At 43.4% G+C, this 18,232-nt stretch overlaps 1 protein-coding gene across 3 annotated transcripts in view; it reads left to right on the top strand.

Moving 5' to 3' along the window:
• Positions 1-18,232, top strand: part of LOC141091926 (cholesterol 24-hydroxylase-like) — a 55,801-nt gene that overhangs the window by 15,331 nt on the left and 22,238 nt on the right. The window contains exons 3-7 of one of the 3 annotated variants that reach the window (XM_073577712.1): positions 4,032-4,091; positions 4,264-4,341; positions 8,476-8,557; positions 15,275-15,345; positions 17,683-17,769. In XM_073577712.1, the coding sequence (XP_073433813.1) occupies positions 4,054-4,091; positions 4,264-4,341; positions 8,476-8,557; positions 15,275-15,345; positions 17,683-17,769 (356 nt within the window). In that variant the 5' untranslated portion in view covers positions 4,032-4,053. Of the gene's footprint in view, positions 1-3,806; positions 4,092-4,263; positions 4,342-8,475; positions 8,558-10,091; positions 10,459-15,274; positions 15,346-17,682; positions 17,770-18,232 lie in introns of those variants that run through there. The other 2 variants (XM_073577711.1, XM_073577713.1) reach the window with 2 other exon arrangements.

The raw sequence follows: 18,232 nt of genomic DNA, 5'->3' as shown, positions 1-18,232 counted from the left end.
TGTCAAAGGACACCAGAAACAAAATTGTAGCCCTGCACCAGGCTGGGAAGACTGAATCTGCAATAGCCAACCAGCTTGGAGTGAAGAAATCAACTGTGGGAGCAATAATTAGAAAATGGAAGACATACAAGACCACTGATAATCTCCCTCGATCTGGTGCTCCACGCAAAATCCCACCCCGTGGGGTCAGAATGATCACAAGAACGGTGAGCAAAAATCCCAGAACCACGCGGGGGGACCTAGTGAATGAACTGCAGAGAGCTGGGACCAATGTAACAAGGCCTACCATAAGTAACACACTACGCCACCATGGACTCAGATCCTGCAGTGCCAGACGTGTCCCACTGCTTAAGCCTGTACATGTCCGGGCCCGTCTGAAGTTTGCTAGAGAGCATTTGGATGATCCAGAGGAGTTTTGGGAGAATGTCCTATGGTCTGATGAAACCAAACTGGAACTGTTTGGTAGAAACACAACTTGTCGTGTTTGGAGGAAAAAGAATACTGAGTTGCATCCATCAAACACCATACCTACTGTAAAGCATGGTGGTGGAAACATCATGCTTTGGGGCTGTTTCTCTGCAAAGGGGCCAGGACGACTGATCCGGGTACATGAAAGAATGAATGGGGCCATGTATCGTGAGATTTTGAGTGCAAACCTCCTTCCATCAGCAAGGGCATTGAAGATGAAACGTGGCTGGGTCTTTCAACATGACAATGATCCAAAGCACACCGCCAGGGCAACGAAGGAGTGGCTTCGTAAGAAGCATTTCAAAGTCCTGGAGTGGCCTAGCCAGTCTCCAGATCTCAACCCTATAGAAAACCTTTGGAGGGAGTTGAAAGTCCGTGTTGCCAAGCGAAAAGCCAAAAACATCACTGCTCTAGAGGAAATCTGCATGGAGGAATGGGCCAACATACCAACAACAGTGTGTGGCTACCTTGTGAAGACTTACAGAAAACGTTTGACCTCTGTCATTGCCAACAAAGGATATATCACAAAGTATTGAGATGAAATTTTGTTTCTGACCAAATACTTATTTTCCACCATAATATGCAAATAAAATGACAAAAAAACAGACAATGTGATTTTCTGGATTTTATTTTCTCAGTTTGTCTCCCATAGTTGAGGTCTACCTATGATGTAAATTACAGACGCCTCTCATCTTTTTAAGTGGTGGAACTTGTACTATTGCTGACTGACTAAATACTTTTTTGCCCCACTGTATATATATACAGTATATGTATTCTATGTGTCTATATCTATTATTTTGTTTCTTTATTAAACCTGTCAGTGTGATTTTACTGTATGCAAAATCAATTTCCGGCTTTTGTTAAAGGACACCGGGTGCGATTTTCTTGCAAATCACACTTGTGGTCCGTGTGTAATCCGATTTTTTTCTCGCACCCTTAGACTTGCATTGATCAGTCTCAGCTGAGAATAGGTGACAATCGCAGCATGCTGCGATTTTCTCAGCCCGAGGAAAACGGCCGGGAAAAAATCGGATGCTGTGAGCTGCCCCATAGAATAACATTGGGACAAGTGCAATGCGATTTTTTATCGCATTGCACTCGTCCGATTTTCTCGCTAGTGTGACTCCGGCCTAACCTGGAGAATCATATTGTCAGGCCATTTTTACTGCACAATGGAGACAATAGTAACAAAACTCAAAAAGAAATTTGGTGGAATTGTATTTTTTTTCACTATTTCACAGCACATTAATTTTTTCTTACTGTTTTTCTGTACAACATATGATAAAGTGAATGGAGGTATTCAAAACTACAATTCATCCTGCAAAAAAAAAAACTCATTCTGCTATGTAGAATCATAGAATCATAGAATTGTAGAGTTGGAAGGGACCTCCTGGGCTATCTGGTCCAACCCCCTGCTCAAAGCAGGATTCCCTAAATCATCCCAGTCAGATGTCTGTCCAGCCTCTGTTTGAAGACTTCCATTGAAGGAGAACTCACCACTTATCGTGGCAGCCTGTTCCACTCATTGATCACTCTAACTGTCAAAAAGTTTTTTCTAATATCTAATCTGTGTCTTCTCCCATTCAGTTTCATCCTTCTACAATGTGACAGCCCTTTAGATATTTGTAGACAGCTATTAAGTCTCCTCTCAGTCTTCTCTTTTGCAAACTAAACATTCCCAAATCCTGCAACCTTTCCTCATAAGACAGGGTTTGCAGACCGGTCACCATTCTGGTCGCTCTTTTCTGAACTTGCTCCAGTTTGTTGATGTCTTTTTTAAAATGTGGTGCCCAAAACTGGACACAATATTCCAGATGAGGTCTGACCAAAGAGGAGTAGAGGGAAATAATGACTTCACGTAATCTAGACTGTATGCTTCTGTTAATACATCCTAGAATTGCATTTGCCTTTTTTGCTGCTGCATCACACTGTTGACTCATATTCAGTCTGTGATCTTTTAGTATACCCAAGTCTTTTTCACATGTGCTGTCACTTAGCCCTATTCCTCCCATTCTGTATATGCTTTTTTTCATTTTTATTGCCCAGATGTAGTACTTTGCATTTCTCCCTGTTAAAAACCATTCTGTTAGTTGCTGCCCACATCTCCAGTTTATTTAAATCTTTTTGAATCCTCTCTCTCTCTTCTCTAGTATTAGCTATCCCTCCTAGCTTTGTGTCATCAGCAAATGTAATTAGTTTACCCTCAATTCCTTCATCTAAATCATTGATAAAGATGTTGAACAATACAGGGACCAGGACAGAGCCCTGTGGTACCCCACTTGAGACATTCTTCCAACTGGATGTGCAGCCATTTACGACCACTCTTTGGGTCCGATCACTAAGCCAGTTATGAATCCACCTAACAGTTGCCTTGTCCATTCCATACTTAGTCATTTTTTCAATAAGGATTGTATGAGAGACTTTGTCAAATGCTTTGCTGAAGTCAAGATATACTATATCTACAGCATTTCCTTGATCCACCCAATCAGTGATACCGTCATAGAAGGAAATTAAGTTAGTCTGACATGACTTATTAGTTACAAACCCATGCTGACTCTGTTTAATCACTTCATTCTTATCCAGGTATTGGCATACATGTTGTTTAATAATTTGTTAAAAGATCTTTCCTGGTATAGAAGTCAGACTCACCGGCCTATAGTTGCCTGGATCCGCCTTCTTCCCCTTTTTGAAGATAGGAACAACATTTGCTCTTCTCCAGTCTTCTGGCACTTCTCCTGTTCTCCAAGAATTTTCAAAGATTATGGAGAGGGGTTCAAAAATTTCTTCTGCTATCTCCTTCAGTACTCTGGGGTGTAATTCATCTGGACCTGGAGACTTGAATTCATTTAGGTTAGCTGTTTCCTCACTATCTTTCTGTTTATAGATATCCTGGATGTAGATGGAAAATAAAAAAGTTATGGTTCTTGGAAGAAGAGGAGGAAAAAATGACAGCACAAAAAAGGAAAATTGAATGGTTCTAAAAGTCTTGACATTAATAATATTTTGTCTCTATTATATAGTCTTGTTTCTTCCCATAACCATACAATTCTGTAGCAGAGGAAACTGTAAATGTTCCTGTAAATGATTAATTGCGGCTGAGTAAAAAAACAAATTTCATACAGACAGCACACGGATGACAAGTGAGAAAAAAATCATCCTGCCCTCCTGGATGAGAATGGGACCTATTTTTTATACTCTAGTGTGAGTGTACCCTAGGGATCTTAATACTAAATACGGACTGTAGAATAGACCCTAGACAGCAGGTGTCTATATGTAAATAATATGTAAAAAAAAGTTAAAAAAGACTAAAGCAACTGAATTTTAATGTTTTTTACAAGTGAGATGATGACTGAGCGACATCTCCATATCACACTGAACCAAACCCAGCCCCGTCTTCACCATGTCGAGATATGAAGTCTCAATGGAAACAAACGAAGTCATCCGTAGAGCTGTAACTTACAGCGTATAGTACATATAGATATCTGTCGTGCTTCAGCCATGAGTATGTGGATTTGGATTATGTGGATTTTTCCTTTGCTACTGGTCTGTTTTATCTTATACAGTGGATATATCTACTACATACATATGAAGTATGACCACATTCCTGGACCACCCCGAGACAGGTAGGCAACCTATTTAATGCTGCATGGTGTTGAATCCATCTGTTTTCTCAGACTGATGTGGAAATAAAGAATTTTTTTTTTATTTGTGGCTGGTACACAATGCCTATTACTTGTTCCATTCCCATTGTATACATATTCAGAATTTTAGAGAAATTCCTTTTTTCATTTCTAGCTTTTTCTTTGGGCATTTGCCCTCCATATTGAGAGTTCTTGAAAACAATGGGCTAGTACATGATCTCTTCTTGGAATGGTAAGTTGCTTTCTGAATCTACATATTAGACCTTTCCAAAGTCTATTATTTTTGTTGGCTGGGGCTGTGGATATGTGGCTGGCACTCTTTATCTTTGGCATTGTTGACGCTGTCATCAGGGCCGGTTTTAGACAAAGTGGGGCCCTAGGCAAAGTTTAAAATGGGGCCCCAAATGCTAACATACTGCACATCACACAGAAGCATTTCGATTGTATTTACATGCACTGAGTTCGGGCCGCTAAATGATCGTCAAAATTGAAGTTGTTCAATGCTTGTTTCCCGGCCTCTTTCCACCATCTGAGAAAGAATGATGGGAACAGAACGATCACTAAGGGTGTGTGCACACGTTGCGGTTTTTGCTGCGGTTACGCCGCAGTTTCCATGCAGTTTACAGTACAATGTAAACCTATGGAAAACCAAATCCGCCGTGCACATGCTGCGGAAAATTCCGCGCCGATTTGCTGCGGTTTATTTTCCGCAGCATGTTACGTCTTTTTTGCGGGACCGCAGCTGCAGTGTATGTTCCGGGACATACAAATCAATCTCTCTCTCTCTCATTCACACTGCCAAACCGCACTAGAACCTGCATCAAATCCGCTGTACACATGCTAGGAATCTGCAGAAAAAATGCATGTGTTTTACCCTGCAGTTTCTGCCAAGAGATATGGATTCGCTGCAGAAAAAGCCGCAGACTAATCCGCAACGTGTGCACACACCCTAAGGGTGGTTTCACATTAGCGTTTCAGGCCGCAGCATCGGCCTGCACACGGCCGCCGCTAAGCCCCGCCACCTTCCGCGCCTCCTCCGGTAGCTCCGCCTACGGGCGCATGACGCTGCATGCGTCCTGCGTCCCCTATCTTTAGCACTGGGGACGCAGGCCGTGCGCAGATATGCGTTTGGCAGCGCATGCGTCCTTTTGTCGGTGCGCTGACCAGCGCCAAACGCAACCTGTTGCAATTTGGTGCGCTCGGCGCACCGTCAAAAGGACGCATGCACCGCCAAACACATACCTGCGCACAGCCTGCGTTCCCAGTGCTAAAGATAGGGGATGCAGGACGCATGCAGCGTCATGCGCACATAGGCGGAGCTACCAGAGGAGGCGCGGCAGGTGGCAGGGCTTAGCGGCGGCCGTGTGCGTCCCCAGTGCTAAAGCGTCATGCGCCCGTAGGCGGAGCTACCGAAGGAGGTGCGGCAGAGAGCGGGGGGCTTAGCGGCCTGCAACGTTAATGTGAAACCACCCTAACAGATCACCATACAGTATCATGTTATCAGCAGGACATCTACAGTTTACACCCCATAGTCCTCCATATAATATAATCTGCCCCAAAGTCCTCCATATAGTATAATACACTCCTTATAGCTCTCCATATATTAAAATACACTGCTCAGTCCTCCATATAGTATACTACACTCCTCATAGCCCTCCATATATTAAAATACACTGCTCAGTCCTCCGTATAATACACTCCATATAGTATAATGCACCGCCATAGTCACCCATGTAGTACAAATCACTTCCCATAGCATAATGCACCCCATAGTTCTTCATATAATGTATTCCCCATAGTCCTCGATACAGCATAATGCAGCCCACATATAGTATAATGCAGCCACCCCACAGAGTATAATGCAGCCCCGCCATACAATATAATGTAACCCCCATAGAATATAATGCAGCCACTCCACAGAATATAATGTAACTCCCCATAGTATATAATGCAGTCCCACCCCCCATATAGTATAATGCAGCCCCTCCATAGAATATATGGCAACCCCCTCATGGGATATAATGAAGCCCCTTATATAGTATAATGTAGCCCCTCCATAGAATACAATGTAGCCCTCCTCATATAATAACTATAATACAGCGTCCCCCATAGAATATAATACAGCCCACCTCCCCATAGAATATAATGTAGCCCTTCATATTATTTAACACAGCCTCCCCCTATAGAATATAGTGTAAAATGTACCCTACATGGTATATAACACACCGCATAGTATACAGCCCAGCCCACCATGGTATACAGCCCACCATGGTATACAGGCTGTATACCATGCTGGGCTGTATAATACAGCCCAGCATTGTATAATATAGCCCGCCCAGCATGGTATAATACAGCCTAGCATGGTATAATACAGCCCAGCATGGTATAATACAGCCCAGCATGGTATATAGCACCCCAGAATGGAATAATACAGCCCAGTATGGTATAATACAGCCCAGCATGGTATATATCCCCCCAGCATGGTATAATACAGCCCAGCATGATATATAGCACCCCAGAATGGAATAATGCAGCCCAGTATGGTATAATACAGCCCAGCATGGTACTGTATATAGCCCCCCCAGAATGGTGTAATACAGGCCAGCATGGTATATAGCCCCCCCCCAGAATGGTATAATACAGCCCAGCGTGGTATATATCCCCCCAGAATGGTATAATACAGCCCAGCATGGTATATAGCCCCCAGCACGGTATAATACAGCCCAGCATTGTATATAGCCCCCCCCAGCCTGGTATAATACAGCCCAGCATGGTATATAGCCCCCCCAGCATGGTATAATACAGCCCAGCATGGTATATAGCCCCCCAGCATGGTATAATACAGCCCAGCATGGTATATGGCCCTCCCAGCATGGTATATAGCCCCCCAGCATGGTATATAGCCCCCCCAGCATGGTATAATACAGCCGAGCATGGTATACATATAGTCCCCCCAGCATGGTATAATACAGCCCAGCACGGTATATAGCCCCCCCAGCATGGTATAATACAGACCAGCATGGTATATAGCCCCCCAGCATGGTATAATACAGCCCAGCATGGTATATGGCCCTCCCAGCATGGTATATAGCCCCCCAGCATGGTATATAGCCCCCCCCAGCATGGTATAATACAGCCGAGCATGGTATACATATAGTCCCCCCAGCATGGTATAATACAGCCCAGCATGGTATATGGCCCTCCCAGCATGGTATATAGCCCCCCAGCATGGTATATAGCACCCCCCAGCATGGTATATAGTCCCCCCAAAGTGGCCCCACAGTCTAATACTCGCACTGATTTAAAAAAAAAACAAAAAAAACAAAAAAAAAAAAACAACACTCCTCACCTTCTCCTCATGCCCGCGCTGCTGGCTGCTCCTGTCTCCTCCTGCACACAGTGAGAGCGCGATGACGTCATTGCGCCCCCGCTGTGTCAGAGGCAGAGCGGGGAATGATGGGAGAGGGAGCGTCAGCTGACGCTCTCTCCCCCATCACTGCCTCCTTCAGTGCGGCGGCGGGAGTCGGCGCTGGGGGCAGGCGGGCCCTCCTGCCTCACAGGGGCCCCATAGTGGCTGTGTGATGTGCCGCTGGCTGGGGGCCCCTGGAGGAGCGGGGGCCCTAGGCAGCTGCCTGGTCTGCCTGCCCATAACGCCGGCCCTGGCTGTCATGGAGGTATGGAATTGTTACTGATTATGGGACATTATGGCTAATGCTTATTTAGACACCCTGAGGTTGTCTCTCCTTTTTGAGCGCTGTGTTCGGGCAATGGTATAAGGGCTGGTCATATTATGGGGTCACTATGGATAGTTTGGATCTAAAGGCACTGTGATTGGTGCTGATTCCAGTTTTCTAAAGATTATGCTGATATGGACCCATTGGCTGGTCTGAATATGTGGGCACTGAAGCTGCCACTGATATGAGGACACTGTGGCTTTGGTTCATAAAGTGGTAGCGTGGCTGACAGTGATACGTGAGAAGAATAACTTGTGATAGAGTGTGGTGTGGTGGTGTGCCTGGTATGGGCATTGTGGCTAGTTCTGCTATTGAAGCTGTGAGAATGATAATGGCTGATACTTTTTTAGACTCCCTGTGGCTTGTTGTGATTTGTGGGCACAGTAATTGGTACTGGTAATAGGGCACTCTGGCTGGTGATAGTTTAGGAGTCCTGTAGCTAGTGATGTTGTTAGCTGTGCCTAGCCATTGTGTGAATCTGTCCTTGCCTACGTATGACTCTTAGGTCACTATCATATTCCATTATCATTTTTCTTCATTAAATTGTGGATAGGTGCAGACAAGAAACCATAAGGAGAACTAACATTCGTAAAATATATAAACCTTTATTAAAAAATCATCTGTGCTTTCAGGGTTCAAAAATATGGTCCTGTAATACGTATTAATACTTTCCACAATGTGAAGATTCTTCTTTGTAATCCAGAAGGAATAAAGGTATGAAATTATGTGGAGTTATGTGTTTACCAAACATTTGAAGTCATAACCTTCTAAGAGTCTTCACGTTTTTATCATCAGGGGAGGACACTGACAGCCAGGGGCCCCTGTGCTCAACTCTGTGTCTGAACCTGTTCTCTTCTCAGATAACTAACAAATGAAGTTGCATTCTGTAATGCTTTAGCATGTAAATATGAAATATATGAAATTGGAATTTCATGTTCTCTGTTTGGAAGTGACAGTCAGTCTTTTAATACACAAACATGCTTTATGATGGTTTTAATTTCATAAACACAGAAGAAAATATCCAGTATAATGTGCCAATATTAAAATGAATAACCTTTAATAAACTTGCTCAAAGTAGTTCATATACAAATAATACAAAGTTATTCCAAATAAAGAGTCAAGGTCACTACTTAACCACAATAGGGGAGTGAACCACCATGAGCCCGTCCTACAGCCTATGTAAACAGTGCTTTTTGAAATCCTTCTCTATAGCCATTTAGAATCTCCAGTCCCCGGTACCAGCCGTGTCCCACTAAGGCTATTATAAAGTAGAAAAAACTAAAAGCACTCACATTAATGGTGGTCTGCTGTGTGTGGCCTCCCCAAGCGCCCCAACGCTTGTTTCGTCCCTTCGTCAGGAGCCGAACGCTGAAGGGAGGGGGTGAGTGCATTAAATAGTATGAGCAGCCAATGGAAAGCGTAGTTTCAGTTGTGTAAGAAGTTCTGTGTCATGTCGGGATCACCTCCGGTATTAATTGCGTAAATGGGCCATCATGTTGTGTTTGCATTCCACGGCGGAAATCCATGGCATCTGTTAGATGGGTGATGTTGACGGCGCATGCGCAATTAATACCGGAGTTGATCCTGACATGACACAGAACTTCTTACACAACTGAAACGACGCTTGCTATTGGCTGCTCATACTATTTAATGCACTCACCCCCTCCCTCCAGCGTTCGCTTCCTGACAAAGGGACGAAACGCGCATTGGGGCGCTTGGGGTGACCACACACAGCAGACCACCAGTAATGTAAGTGCTTTTAATTTTTTCTACTTTATAATAGCCTTAGTGGGACACGGCTGTTACCGGGGATTGGAGATTCTAAGTGGCTATAAAGAAGAATTTCATAATGCACTGTTTACATAGGCTGTAGGTCGGGCTCATGATGGTTCACGTAGTGACCTTGACTCTTTATTTGAAATAACTTTGTATTATTTGTATATGAACTACTTTGAGCAAGTTAAATAAAGATTGTACATTTTAATATTGGCACGTTATACTGGATTTTTTCTTCTGTGTTTATTAATATAAGTCAGTTTTTTGTGCCCTGGCCATTCTAATGGGTTTTTGTTCCATGTTATGGTTTTAATCACAGTAAGATCCTACCAACCCATATACACGTGCTTCTCACAAAATTAGAATATAATTAAAAACTGTTGGCAGCAGATTATTCAGGATACTCTCCAAGCGTGTGACTACAGAGCTTCTTTATTCAGGAACAGTATATGATAAGCTTAATAGATCAGGAATAATTCATTTGTGTGTCTATCTGTCCAGCATCTACAGTAGTCTGCTTCTCTCATACACAGACACAGGAAAAACAGGAAATACAATCACATACTCTCCCTGTGTGAGCCTCTGGGATTTATTTATTTATTTTTTAATTTTATAAACAGCATACAAATCTAGCAACTAAACACTCATAGACAGGAATGGAGTTGTTGCACCAAACAAATTCCAACACTCCCACTCAACAACTACTTATCCTTTTAGTCCCATTGCGGTTCTGAAGACCACAAACTTGGCTCTTGATAATGGCTTTGTCAGGCCATCAGCTATCATCTTGTCAGACTTGCAATAAACAAACTCGAGTACACCACGGTCCACTAAGTCAAGTAAGTAGTGATGTTTTACCTCAATGTGCTTAGTCCTTGCACTAATCTTCTCACTGCTGGCAAGTTTAATGTATCCTTGGTTGTCCTCATAGATAATTGTTGGTTGAGCTAATCGCTTTCCAAAATCTTCCAAAAGTTGTTTCTTCTTGACTTCCATTAGCAGCAGACATATATTCTGCTTTTGTAGAAGATAATGTAAATGACACTTGTTTTCTGCTGGACCAAGAAATTGAATTTTCTCCTAACTTGATCAAGTAACCACTTGTTGATTTCCGATCACTTGAATCTTCAGCCCAATCTGCATCCACATAACCTCTGAGAGTGAGATCTCCTGTTGCAGATATCTTAAGATTTAGCCTTTGAGTTTCTTTAAGATATTGAAGAATTCTCTTAATTGCATTCCAGTCTCTTTAGCTTGGCTTGCTTACACGTCGGCAGAGAATTCCGACTGTGGCTGTGATAGTGGGATGAGTTGTGGTTGCCATGTACAGAAGCGGCCCCACTGCTTGTCTGTAACTCTCATTGCTGGGTAGCAGATCTTCTTCTCCCTCCAACTTTAAATAGGATGTATCCATTGGTGTTGACACATCTTTGGCTTCTGACATTCCAAACTGGTTTAGTATTGTGGAAAGTTTAGAACTTTGGTTGAGAAGAAAACTCACATCTTCCTCTCTCTCAATTTGGATTTCCAAATAATATGTCACATTTCCAAGGTCCTTAGTCTTAAAGTGCTGGTTGAGAATTTCATCTAGCTTTGCAATTTCCCTTACATTGTGGTAGCTCAGTAAGCTCCCATGTCTGAAGTTGGTCATGGGACTACTACTCTTCATTAGCAGCATTTATCCACTTCTACTTCCCATGGACAGGCAGTTTTTACATCTCTTGTCATGACTGTGGCTCTGGTTCAGGAAGTGTTCTGACCATATAAGAAAGGCGTCTAGCTGGGATACCTTTGGCTTTTCTGATCTCCTGACTGAAGGTTGACTTGGTTCTTCTGTGTCTTCCTTGGTGGCTTCAGTGCATTTCCACACTTCAGTGTTTTCCTTTTCGGTGTCTGGGTTTGTTAATTGAGATTCTTGTTCTTGCTTCTTAGGTTGAGTAACTGGTGTAACTTCATGGAATTTGAGCGATATAGAGTTTTCATCAATCACTACATCTCTGCTGATTGTTACTGTGTTGATCTCTGGGTGCAGGATTCTGTATCCCTTTTGCGTTTTGCTATAGCCCACCAGGACTCTTTGCTTTGTGTGTGATTCTCACTTGAAACGTTTTTCTTTGGGAACTTACACAAACGTTTTGCTTCCAAATATCCTGAGGTGCTTCAGGTTAGGCTTCTCGTAGTTCCATAGCTCATATGGAGTTTTATTTGTAGCTTTACCTGGCACTCTGTTGTGAAGATAGCAAACTATCATGATGGCTTCTCTCCAATACGTTGTAGGTAGATTTGCATCAAACAACATACTTCCACTTTCACAGAGAGTACGGTTCTTTCTCTCTGCAACGCCATTTTGTTCTTGGTAGTATGGAATGGTAGTCTGGAACATGATTCCATCCTTTTTCAAAATGGTTTGCACCTTACCACTTGTATATTCGGTTCCATTATCTGCACACATGGCTTTTGGCATTCTTCCAAATTTGTTAAACACTACAACAAGTTTTGTGTAGAACTTCATCCTTACTGTGATGCAGGTAGGCGACTGTATATCTGAAGACGTAATCAATAAATGTGAGAAAATATCTCTTCATCTGAGGAAATCTCCCCCGGACACTGCCAAAGCTACAACCCCTGTGTGACCACCTGCAGAGGAGGAGCATAAAGGACACAATAAGTTCCTTAAAAGCTGGACTGCTATTGTTTTACTTTCACTATTATTAGTAACCAACCTTAACCATTTTCCTCCCTGCCAGAAGTGAATACCTTGTTCTATTAAGTTGTTACATTTGGTTAACCCTTACTCTGCCTTCTGTCTGTCACTGCATCCCGCAACCTGCTTACACATAGAAGGATAGAGGATAAGGAGCCATGCATACAAGGATAGGGAATATGGAGCCATGCATACAAGCACAGGTACAGGAGAGCCATGCATACCAGGACAGGAATGAGGGGACAGTGCATACAAGGATAGGGGAAAAGGAGCCATACATACAATGACAGGGATGGGGGAGCCATGCATACCAGGACAGGAATGAGAGGGGACAATGCATATGGGGCGCCCTCACACCCAGGGCAGTGGGGTACTCTGTACCGGGCCCGATGGTCCTCAATGGGAGATGTCACGGTAGCTGGAACCCGGCCCGTGGCCCTGGGCGCCCATTGTAAATGTTCAGTGTCAATGTGTAAGTCGTGACGCCACCTGTGGTGTTCGGCAATGAAGATGTAAGCCGACGCTGCAGACAGATCCTCTGGGACAGATGGTGTGGTGCAGCAGTGATGTTATAGCCCTCCACAGGCAGGGCTGTTGTCCCAGGGTAGAGTAGGTGAAGTGACACGTAGATGGTGTAGTGTCAGGTGCAAGGGATGTAGCAGTGCTGGGCAGGCTAGCGCAGGAATAAGTGGAGGACACTAGGGCATGTAGTTCCAAAACTTTACTCACAGTCTGTGGTACAAACAGGTGCCTGCCTCCGTGCCGTGTCCTCCAGGTCAGGGACTCAGTCAACCTCCAGGCCAGATGGAATACTCCTTTCCAACATTCCGCCAACATGTGCCTTTCTGAACGCCTCCTCTTATAGCGCCTTTAAATGAAGTACTCCTAGTACTGAGTTACACTGGAGTTCCTCCTCTCCGATGTTCTTATGAACTCCACTTGTACGGCAGACAGCTGTAGCCTGCTTCAGGGACTTCTTGCTGCTAAGTCCCGGCTCACTATCCAGTTGCTGTTGTGCCCCCAAGTCTTGTGTGGGAATAAAGTGGTCACTACTTCTATTCCTCCGGTGTCTGCTGCAGGACCATTAGTATCCATACAACCTCGGGGACCGGGCCCCGGCCTTGCGCTTGGACCTTCTAGGAAGGGTTCTCTTCTAACCCACGTCCTCTGTTCCCTTTTACTCCTCACGTTCCGTACTAGTCGTTCTTTCTTATGGAGAATCAGGCTTCCAGTCTATTTTGCTCTCTCTCTTCCTTTCCCGTGCCAGCAGACCCAGGTCACTGGGATCTGCTGCAGCACTTCCATCCATCTATCCCTCTCTCCAGGGATCTTCTTCTCTCCAACTCTCTAACCAACTGACCTCTCATCCTAAACTCTTCCCGCTCCTTTTAATGTAATGTAACTCCACCCACCTCCCAGGACGTTTCGTGTTCCAAGCAGGGAGCCACCAATGGGTGCTTTGCTATACTCCAAGCAGGGAGCCGCCGAAGGTGCTTTGCTACACTACTTTGTGGTGTGGGGTGCAGGTGTTGGAGCGTGGTCAGGAGTCTCCACCTTACCTGGATGGTGGGATACCACACCTCAGGAGGAGGTGCAGTACCTCTGTGGCGACTGAGCCTCAGGGGCGCCACACATACTCGGTTTATACTCACGTCAATAAGCTTACCCAGTTTTTCGTGGAAAAATTAGGTGCCTCGGCTTACACTCGGGTCAGCTTATACTCGAGTATATACAGTATATATCTTGTAAAAAAAATAACATTTTGCAGGCGCTAACAGCAGCGCCTGCGCTGCGGCATGATTGCATCTATAATGTGCATGTAATTCATTTCTCTGTTATCCATAAATTTCTAAAAAAAAATAAGTTTGAAAATGGCGCCAGTGCAGTAGCAGCTATCGGCGATTTGATAGCTGCTACTGCGCAGACGGTGGCTGCACCATCTTAGTGGAGACAATTTTTTTTTCTCTAGCAAGATGGCGCCGCTGGCACCAATTTCAAACTGATTTTATTTCAATTACATTTATGGATAATAATAAAGAAATGAATTACATACACATTATATATGCTGTCATGCTGCAGCGCAGGCACCACCGCTGGCTCCTGCCTGCAGAAGGGGAATTTTTTCAAGATGTATACAGGGTGGTCCAAAAGTAGGTGGACAGAAAATAATAACATTTATTTTGATTTATATATAAAATTATATTTACTAACACAAGCATAACATTGACAAATACATTTTATTCTGAACAATAATACAAAAGCCCTTAAATTTTGTCAACGCAGGTACTCAAAGTGTTTTCCATCACAATTTGCACAGCTTTGAAGTCTGCCTCTTACACTTCGACAAACATTTTTACACAAGTCTCTTTGGGTATTAATTTCTTGAAATGCATCTCTTATGTAATTTTTCAAATCACTGACACTTTTTGGTTTTTGACTATAAACTTTGTCCTTGAGTACTCCCCAAAAGAAAAAATCCAATGGGGTCAAGTCTGGTGAACGTGCCGGCCAATCAAGTGGGCCTCTTCAGCCAATCCATTTATTAGGAAATGTTTCATTACCCTATTACACATACTGTCCACCTACTTTTGGACCACTCTGTATATAATATTCATTATGTAAATTAGGGGACAGGTCACTGAGGGATCAGTGACCTGTCAGAAGCCATACTGATGAATACCTAAACAGAGCACCACATGAAGACCCCCCCCCCCACAGACTGCCCTGCAGAATGAGCATATCATTAACTCAAAACTGAACATAAAGATCAAACAACAACCACAAGACTGATTTCATCCACCAAGGTGTCATTTTAATCAGTATGACGGCGCTGGCCTGACAGTGTCTGTAGATTACTGTGCACAGTCCTGCTGACAAGTTCCCTTTAAGGAGAACAGAAGACTTAAAATGATGACGGAAGGAGACACCTAAATTCTTCTATTTCATTGCAGGAGATCCTTATGTCACCCAAATATAAAAAGGATGCAGAATATAGACATGCTCATAACTTGTTCGGGGAAAGGTAGGAGGCTGTGTCCTGTTTTATTTTATACCTATTCATACCGTAACATTACAAATATAGGCAAATTATTCGATAAAAGAGTTAGAAACTCCCCGTCAGACCATCCCTAGCAAGGGTTGGATGGGATTAAGGTCAAGACTCTGGGCAGCTGGTCATGTTCTTCCACAGGAAAACAGCCCAGTCATGTGTTTATGAACCTTGCTGCTTGGCCATGGAACTCCATGCCCTGAAGCTCTGGATGGGACCACAGTTTTTGTGCTGATGGAGGTCTGGACTCTACAGTTATGGAGTCCTGCGTATCCTTCCACTTCTCAATAATATCACTCACAGGTGATGGGGAAGATTTAGGAGGAAGCAATATCATGAATGGACTTGTTACCCCGGTGGCTCCAGTTTCAGGACTGCACTGGTATCATTGAGTTCTTTACCTCCCGCCTTTGAGGCATGTTAGTAAAGGCATGGTGGTGGTCGGGTGTTATACACGTGGGCAATGGGGCTGGATATTATCCTGAATTCAATGAATAAGATGTGTGTCCCAGCACTTTTCCTCACACAGTGTACACCTTTCAAATTGCTCCCACAGTTCAATGGTACGCCATTGGTTTTTGTCTACTTGACCACAGTGGCGACGAATTCTAAGTAATAATTATGCTGAAAAACGAAGGTGAGTTTCATGGCTCCTTTCACTTGGTGTTGGTGCTGTGTGGCGACCATTGTTGCTGTGGTTTTGTGCTGGTGGGACCGTGTGATTTGAAGTTATGGGGACTCTGTCCTGCAGTGTAGGTGCTGTGGGGCAAAAGGCCACCCGCCTTGCTGGTGCATTATCTCTACGACAGTGGTTTGCACACAACGCCACTCCTTTAGCCCCTTTCCGACATCGCATGTAAAATTGCGCCGATGTCGGACTCCCTCCCTTTGATGTGATCTTCGGTGCTAAGCCCACATATTTTCCAGCACATGTCAGCTGTTTTGAACAGCTGACATGTGCCTCTAACAGCCGAGGGCAGAATCGCGATCCACCCGCTTCTGTTAACTAGTTAAATGCCACTGTCAATCTCTGAAAGCGGCATTTAACTCGCACTTCCGGCAAGCATGCCAGAAATCCCACCCATCGGTGACTCCGTCAATTGATCACCGGTCACCGATGGGTTGGCATGACAACCAGAGGTCTCCAGCAGACCTCTATAGTTGTCACTGCTGGATTGCTATGAGCGCTGCCTGGTGGTTGGCGCTCATAGCAAGTGAGCAATTCTGCTACATACAGGCGATCTGATCATCGCCTGCATGTATTAGAGCTGATCAGATTATGGCAGATTCTAGTCTCCCATAGTTGAGACTATTGAAGCATGCCAAAAGTTAAAAAAATGTTTTTAGAAATATTAAAAAAATATAAATGTTCAAATCACCCCCCTTTCGCCCCATTCAAAATAAAACAATTTTAAAAAAATCAAACATACACATATTTGGTATCGCCATGTTCAGAATTGCCCGATCTATCAATATAAATAAAGAATTAATCCGATTCCTAAACGGCATAACGATAAAAAAAGTAAAAACCCCAGAATTACGTTTTTTTGGCCACGTCAGTATTACATTAAAATGCAATAACGGGAAATCAAAACATTGCATTTGCACCAAAATGGTATCATTAAAAACGTCAGCTCAGTGCGCAAAAATAAGCCCTCACCCAACCCAAGATCATGAAATTTGAGACGCTACGGGTCTCGGAAAATGGCGTTTTTTGTTTTTTTTCTTACAAACTTTGGAATTTTTTTCACCACTTAGATAAAAAAGTACCTGACATGTTTGGTGTCTATGAACTCGTAATGACCTGGAGAATCATTATGGCAGGTCAGTTTTAGCATTTATTGAACATGGTAGAAAAAAACAAACAACTGTGGGATTGCAGTTTTTTTGCAATTTCACGGCACTTGGATTTTTTTCCCGTTTTCCCGTACACGATATGTTAAAACTAATGGTGTTGTTCAAAAGTACAACTAGTCCCGCAAAAAACAAGCCCTCACATGGCCATATTGACAGAAAAATAAAAAAGTTATGGCTCTGGGAAGAATGGGAACAAAAAACAAAAACTGAAAAAAATGAAAATACCTCCAGGGGTTAAGGGGTTAAGGCAATAAAAGTTAGGACCTACTGAGAGGTTTGCCATGACATGGCAGTGGGATTCATACAGTCTATTCAGAATGTTAAACTAAGAACCTAATGTTCAATAATATATATTTTTGCCTGGTGACATTAGATCAGTGTATGATATTTTGGAGGTGCGGTCCATGCTCCTTTTTCAGGGTATAAATAATAATTTATTTATTTTCTCTTCAGGTTTATGGGTAATGGTCTTGTGACAGATCAAGACAACGATCACTGGAGTTGGCAAAGGAAGCTGATGGATCCTGCTTTCAAGAAAGAGTAAGTCAAGACATACACGAGATTCTCTAGAGCAGAGGTGCACAACCTTATTTGTTCCAAAGGCTATATTTTGTGATTACACCAGTTTCAAGAGCTGCACAAAATATATATCGATAATAATATATGTGATATAATCTAATAAGCGGGGGGTTCTATTTCTGGAACTTCCACTGTTGTAGACAAAGAGTGTCCAATGAAAAGGAGTCAAGATGACCATAAAATGAGCCCAGGCATCCCCATAATTTATGCAAGCTCCTGAACACATAGGAGTCAGAGTTAGCTGGAGGCCAAACAGCATGACATCGCAGCCCGAATGTAGACCCTGTGTGTCAGGTTCTACACACGGCTGTAGAGGAAGCAAAATAGTCTGCACCCCCGATTTCCTAATTTTGTACATTTGCATTCATTTTAGAGGGAGCTTGACTGTATTTATTTTACATTGCTACATACTAAAGAGACTATA

This window comes from Dendrobates tinctorius, unplaced genomic scaffold (genome assembly GCF_039654945.1).
Source record: "Dendrobates tinctorius isolate UK_male_01 unplaced genomic scaffold, ASM3965494v1 ptg000057l, whole genome shotgun sequence".
In the NCBI taxonomy this organism is placed as follows: domain Eukaryota; kingdom Metazoa; phylum Chordata; class Amphibia; order Anura; family Dendrobatidae; genus Dendrobates; species Dendrobates tinctorius.
This window is presented reverse-complemented; position numbering and strand designations above follow the sequence as displayed.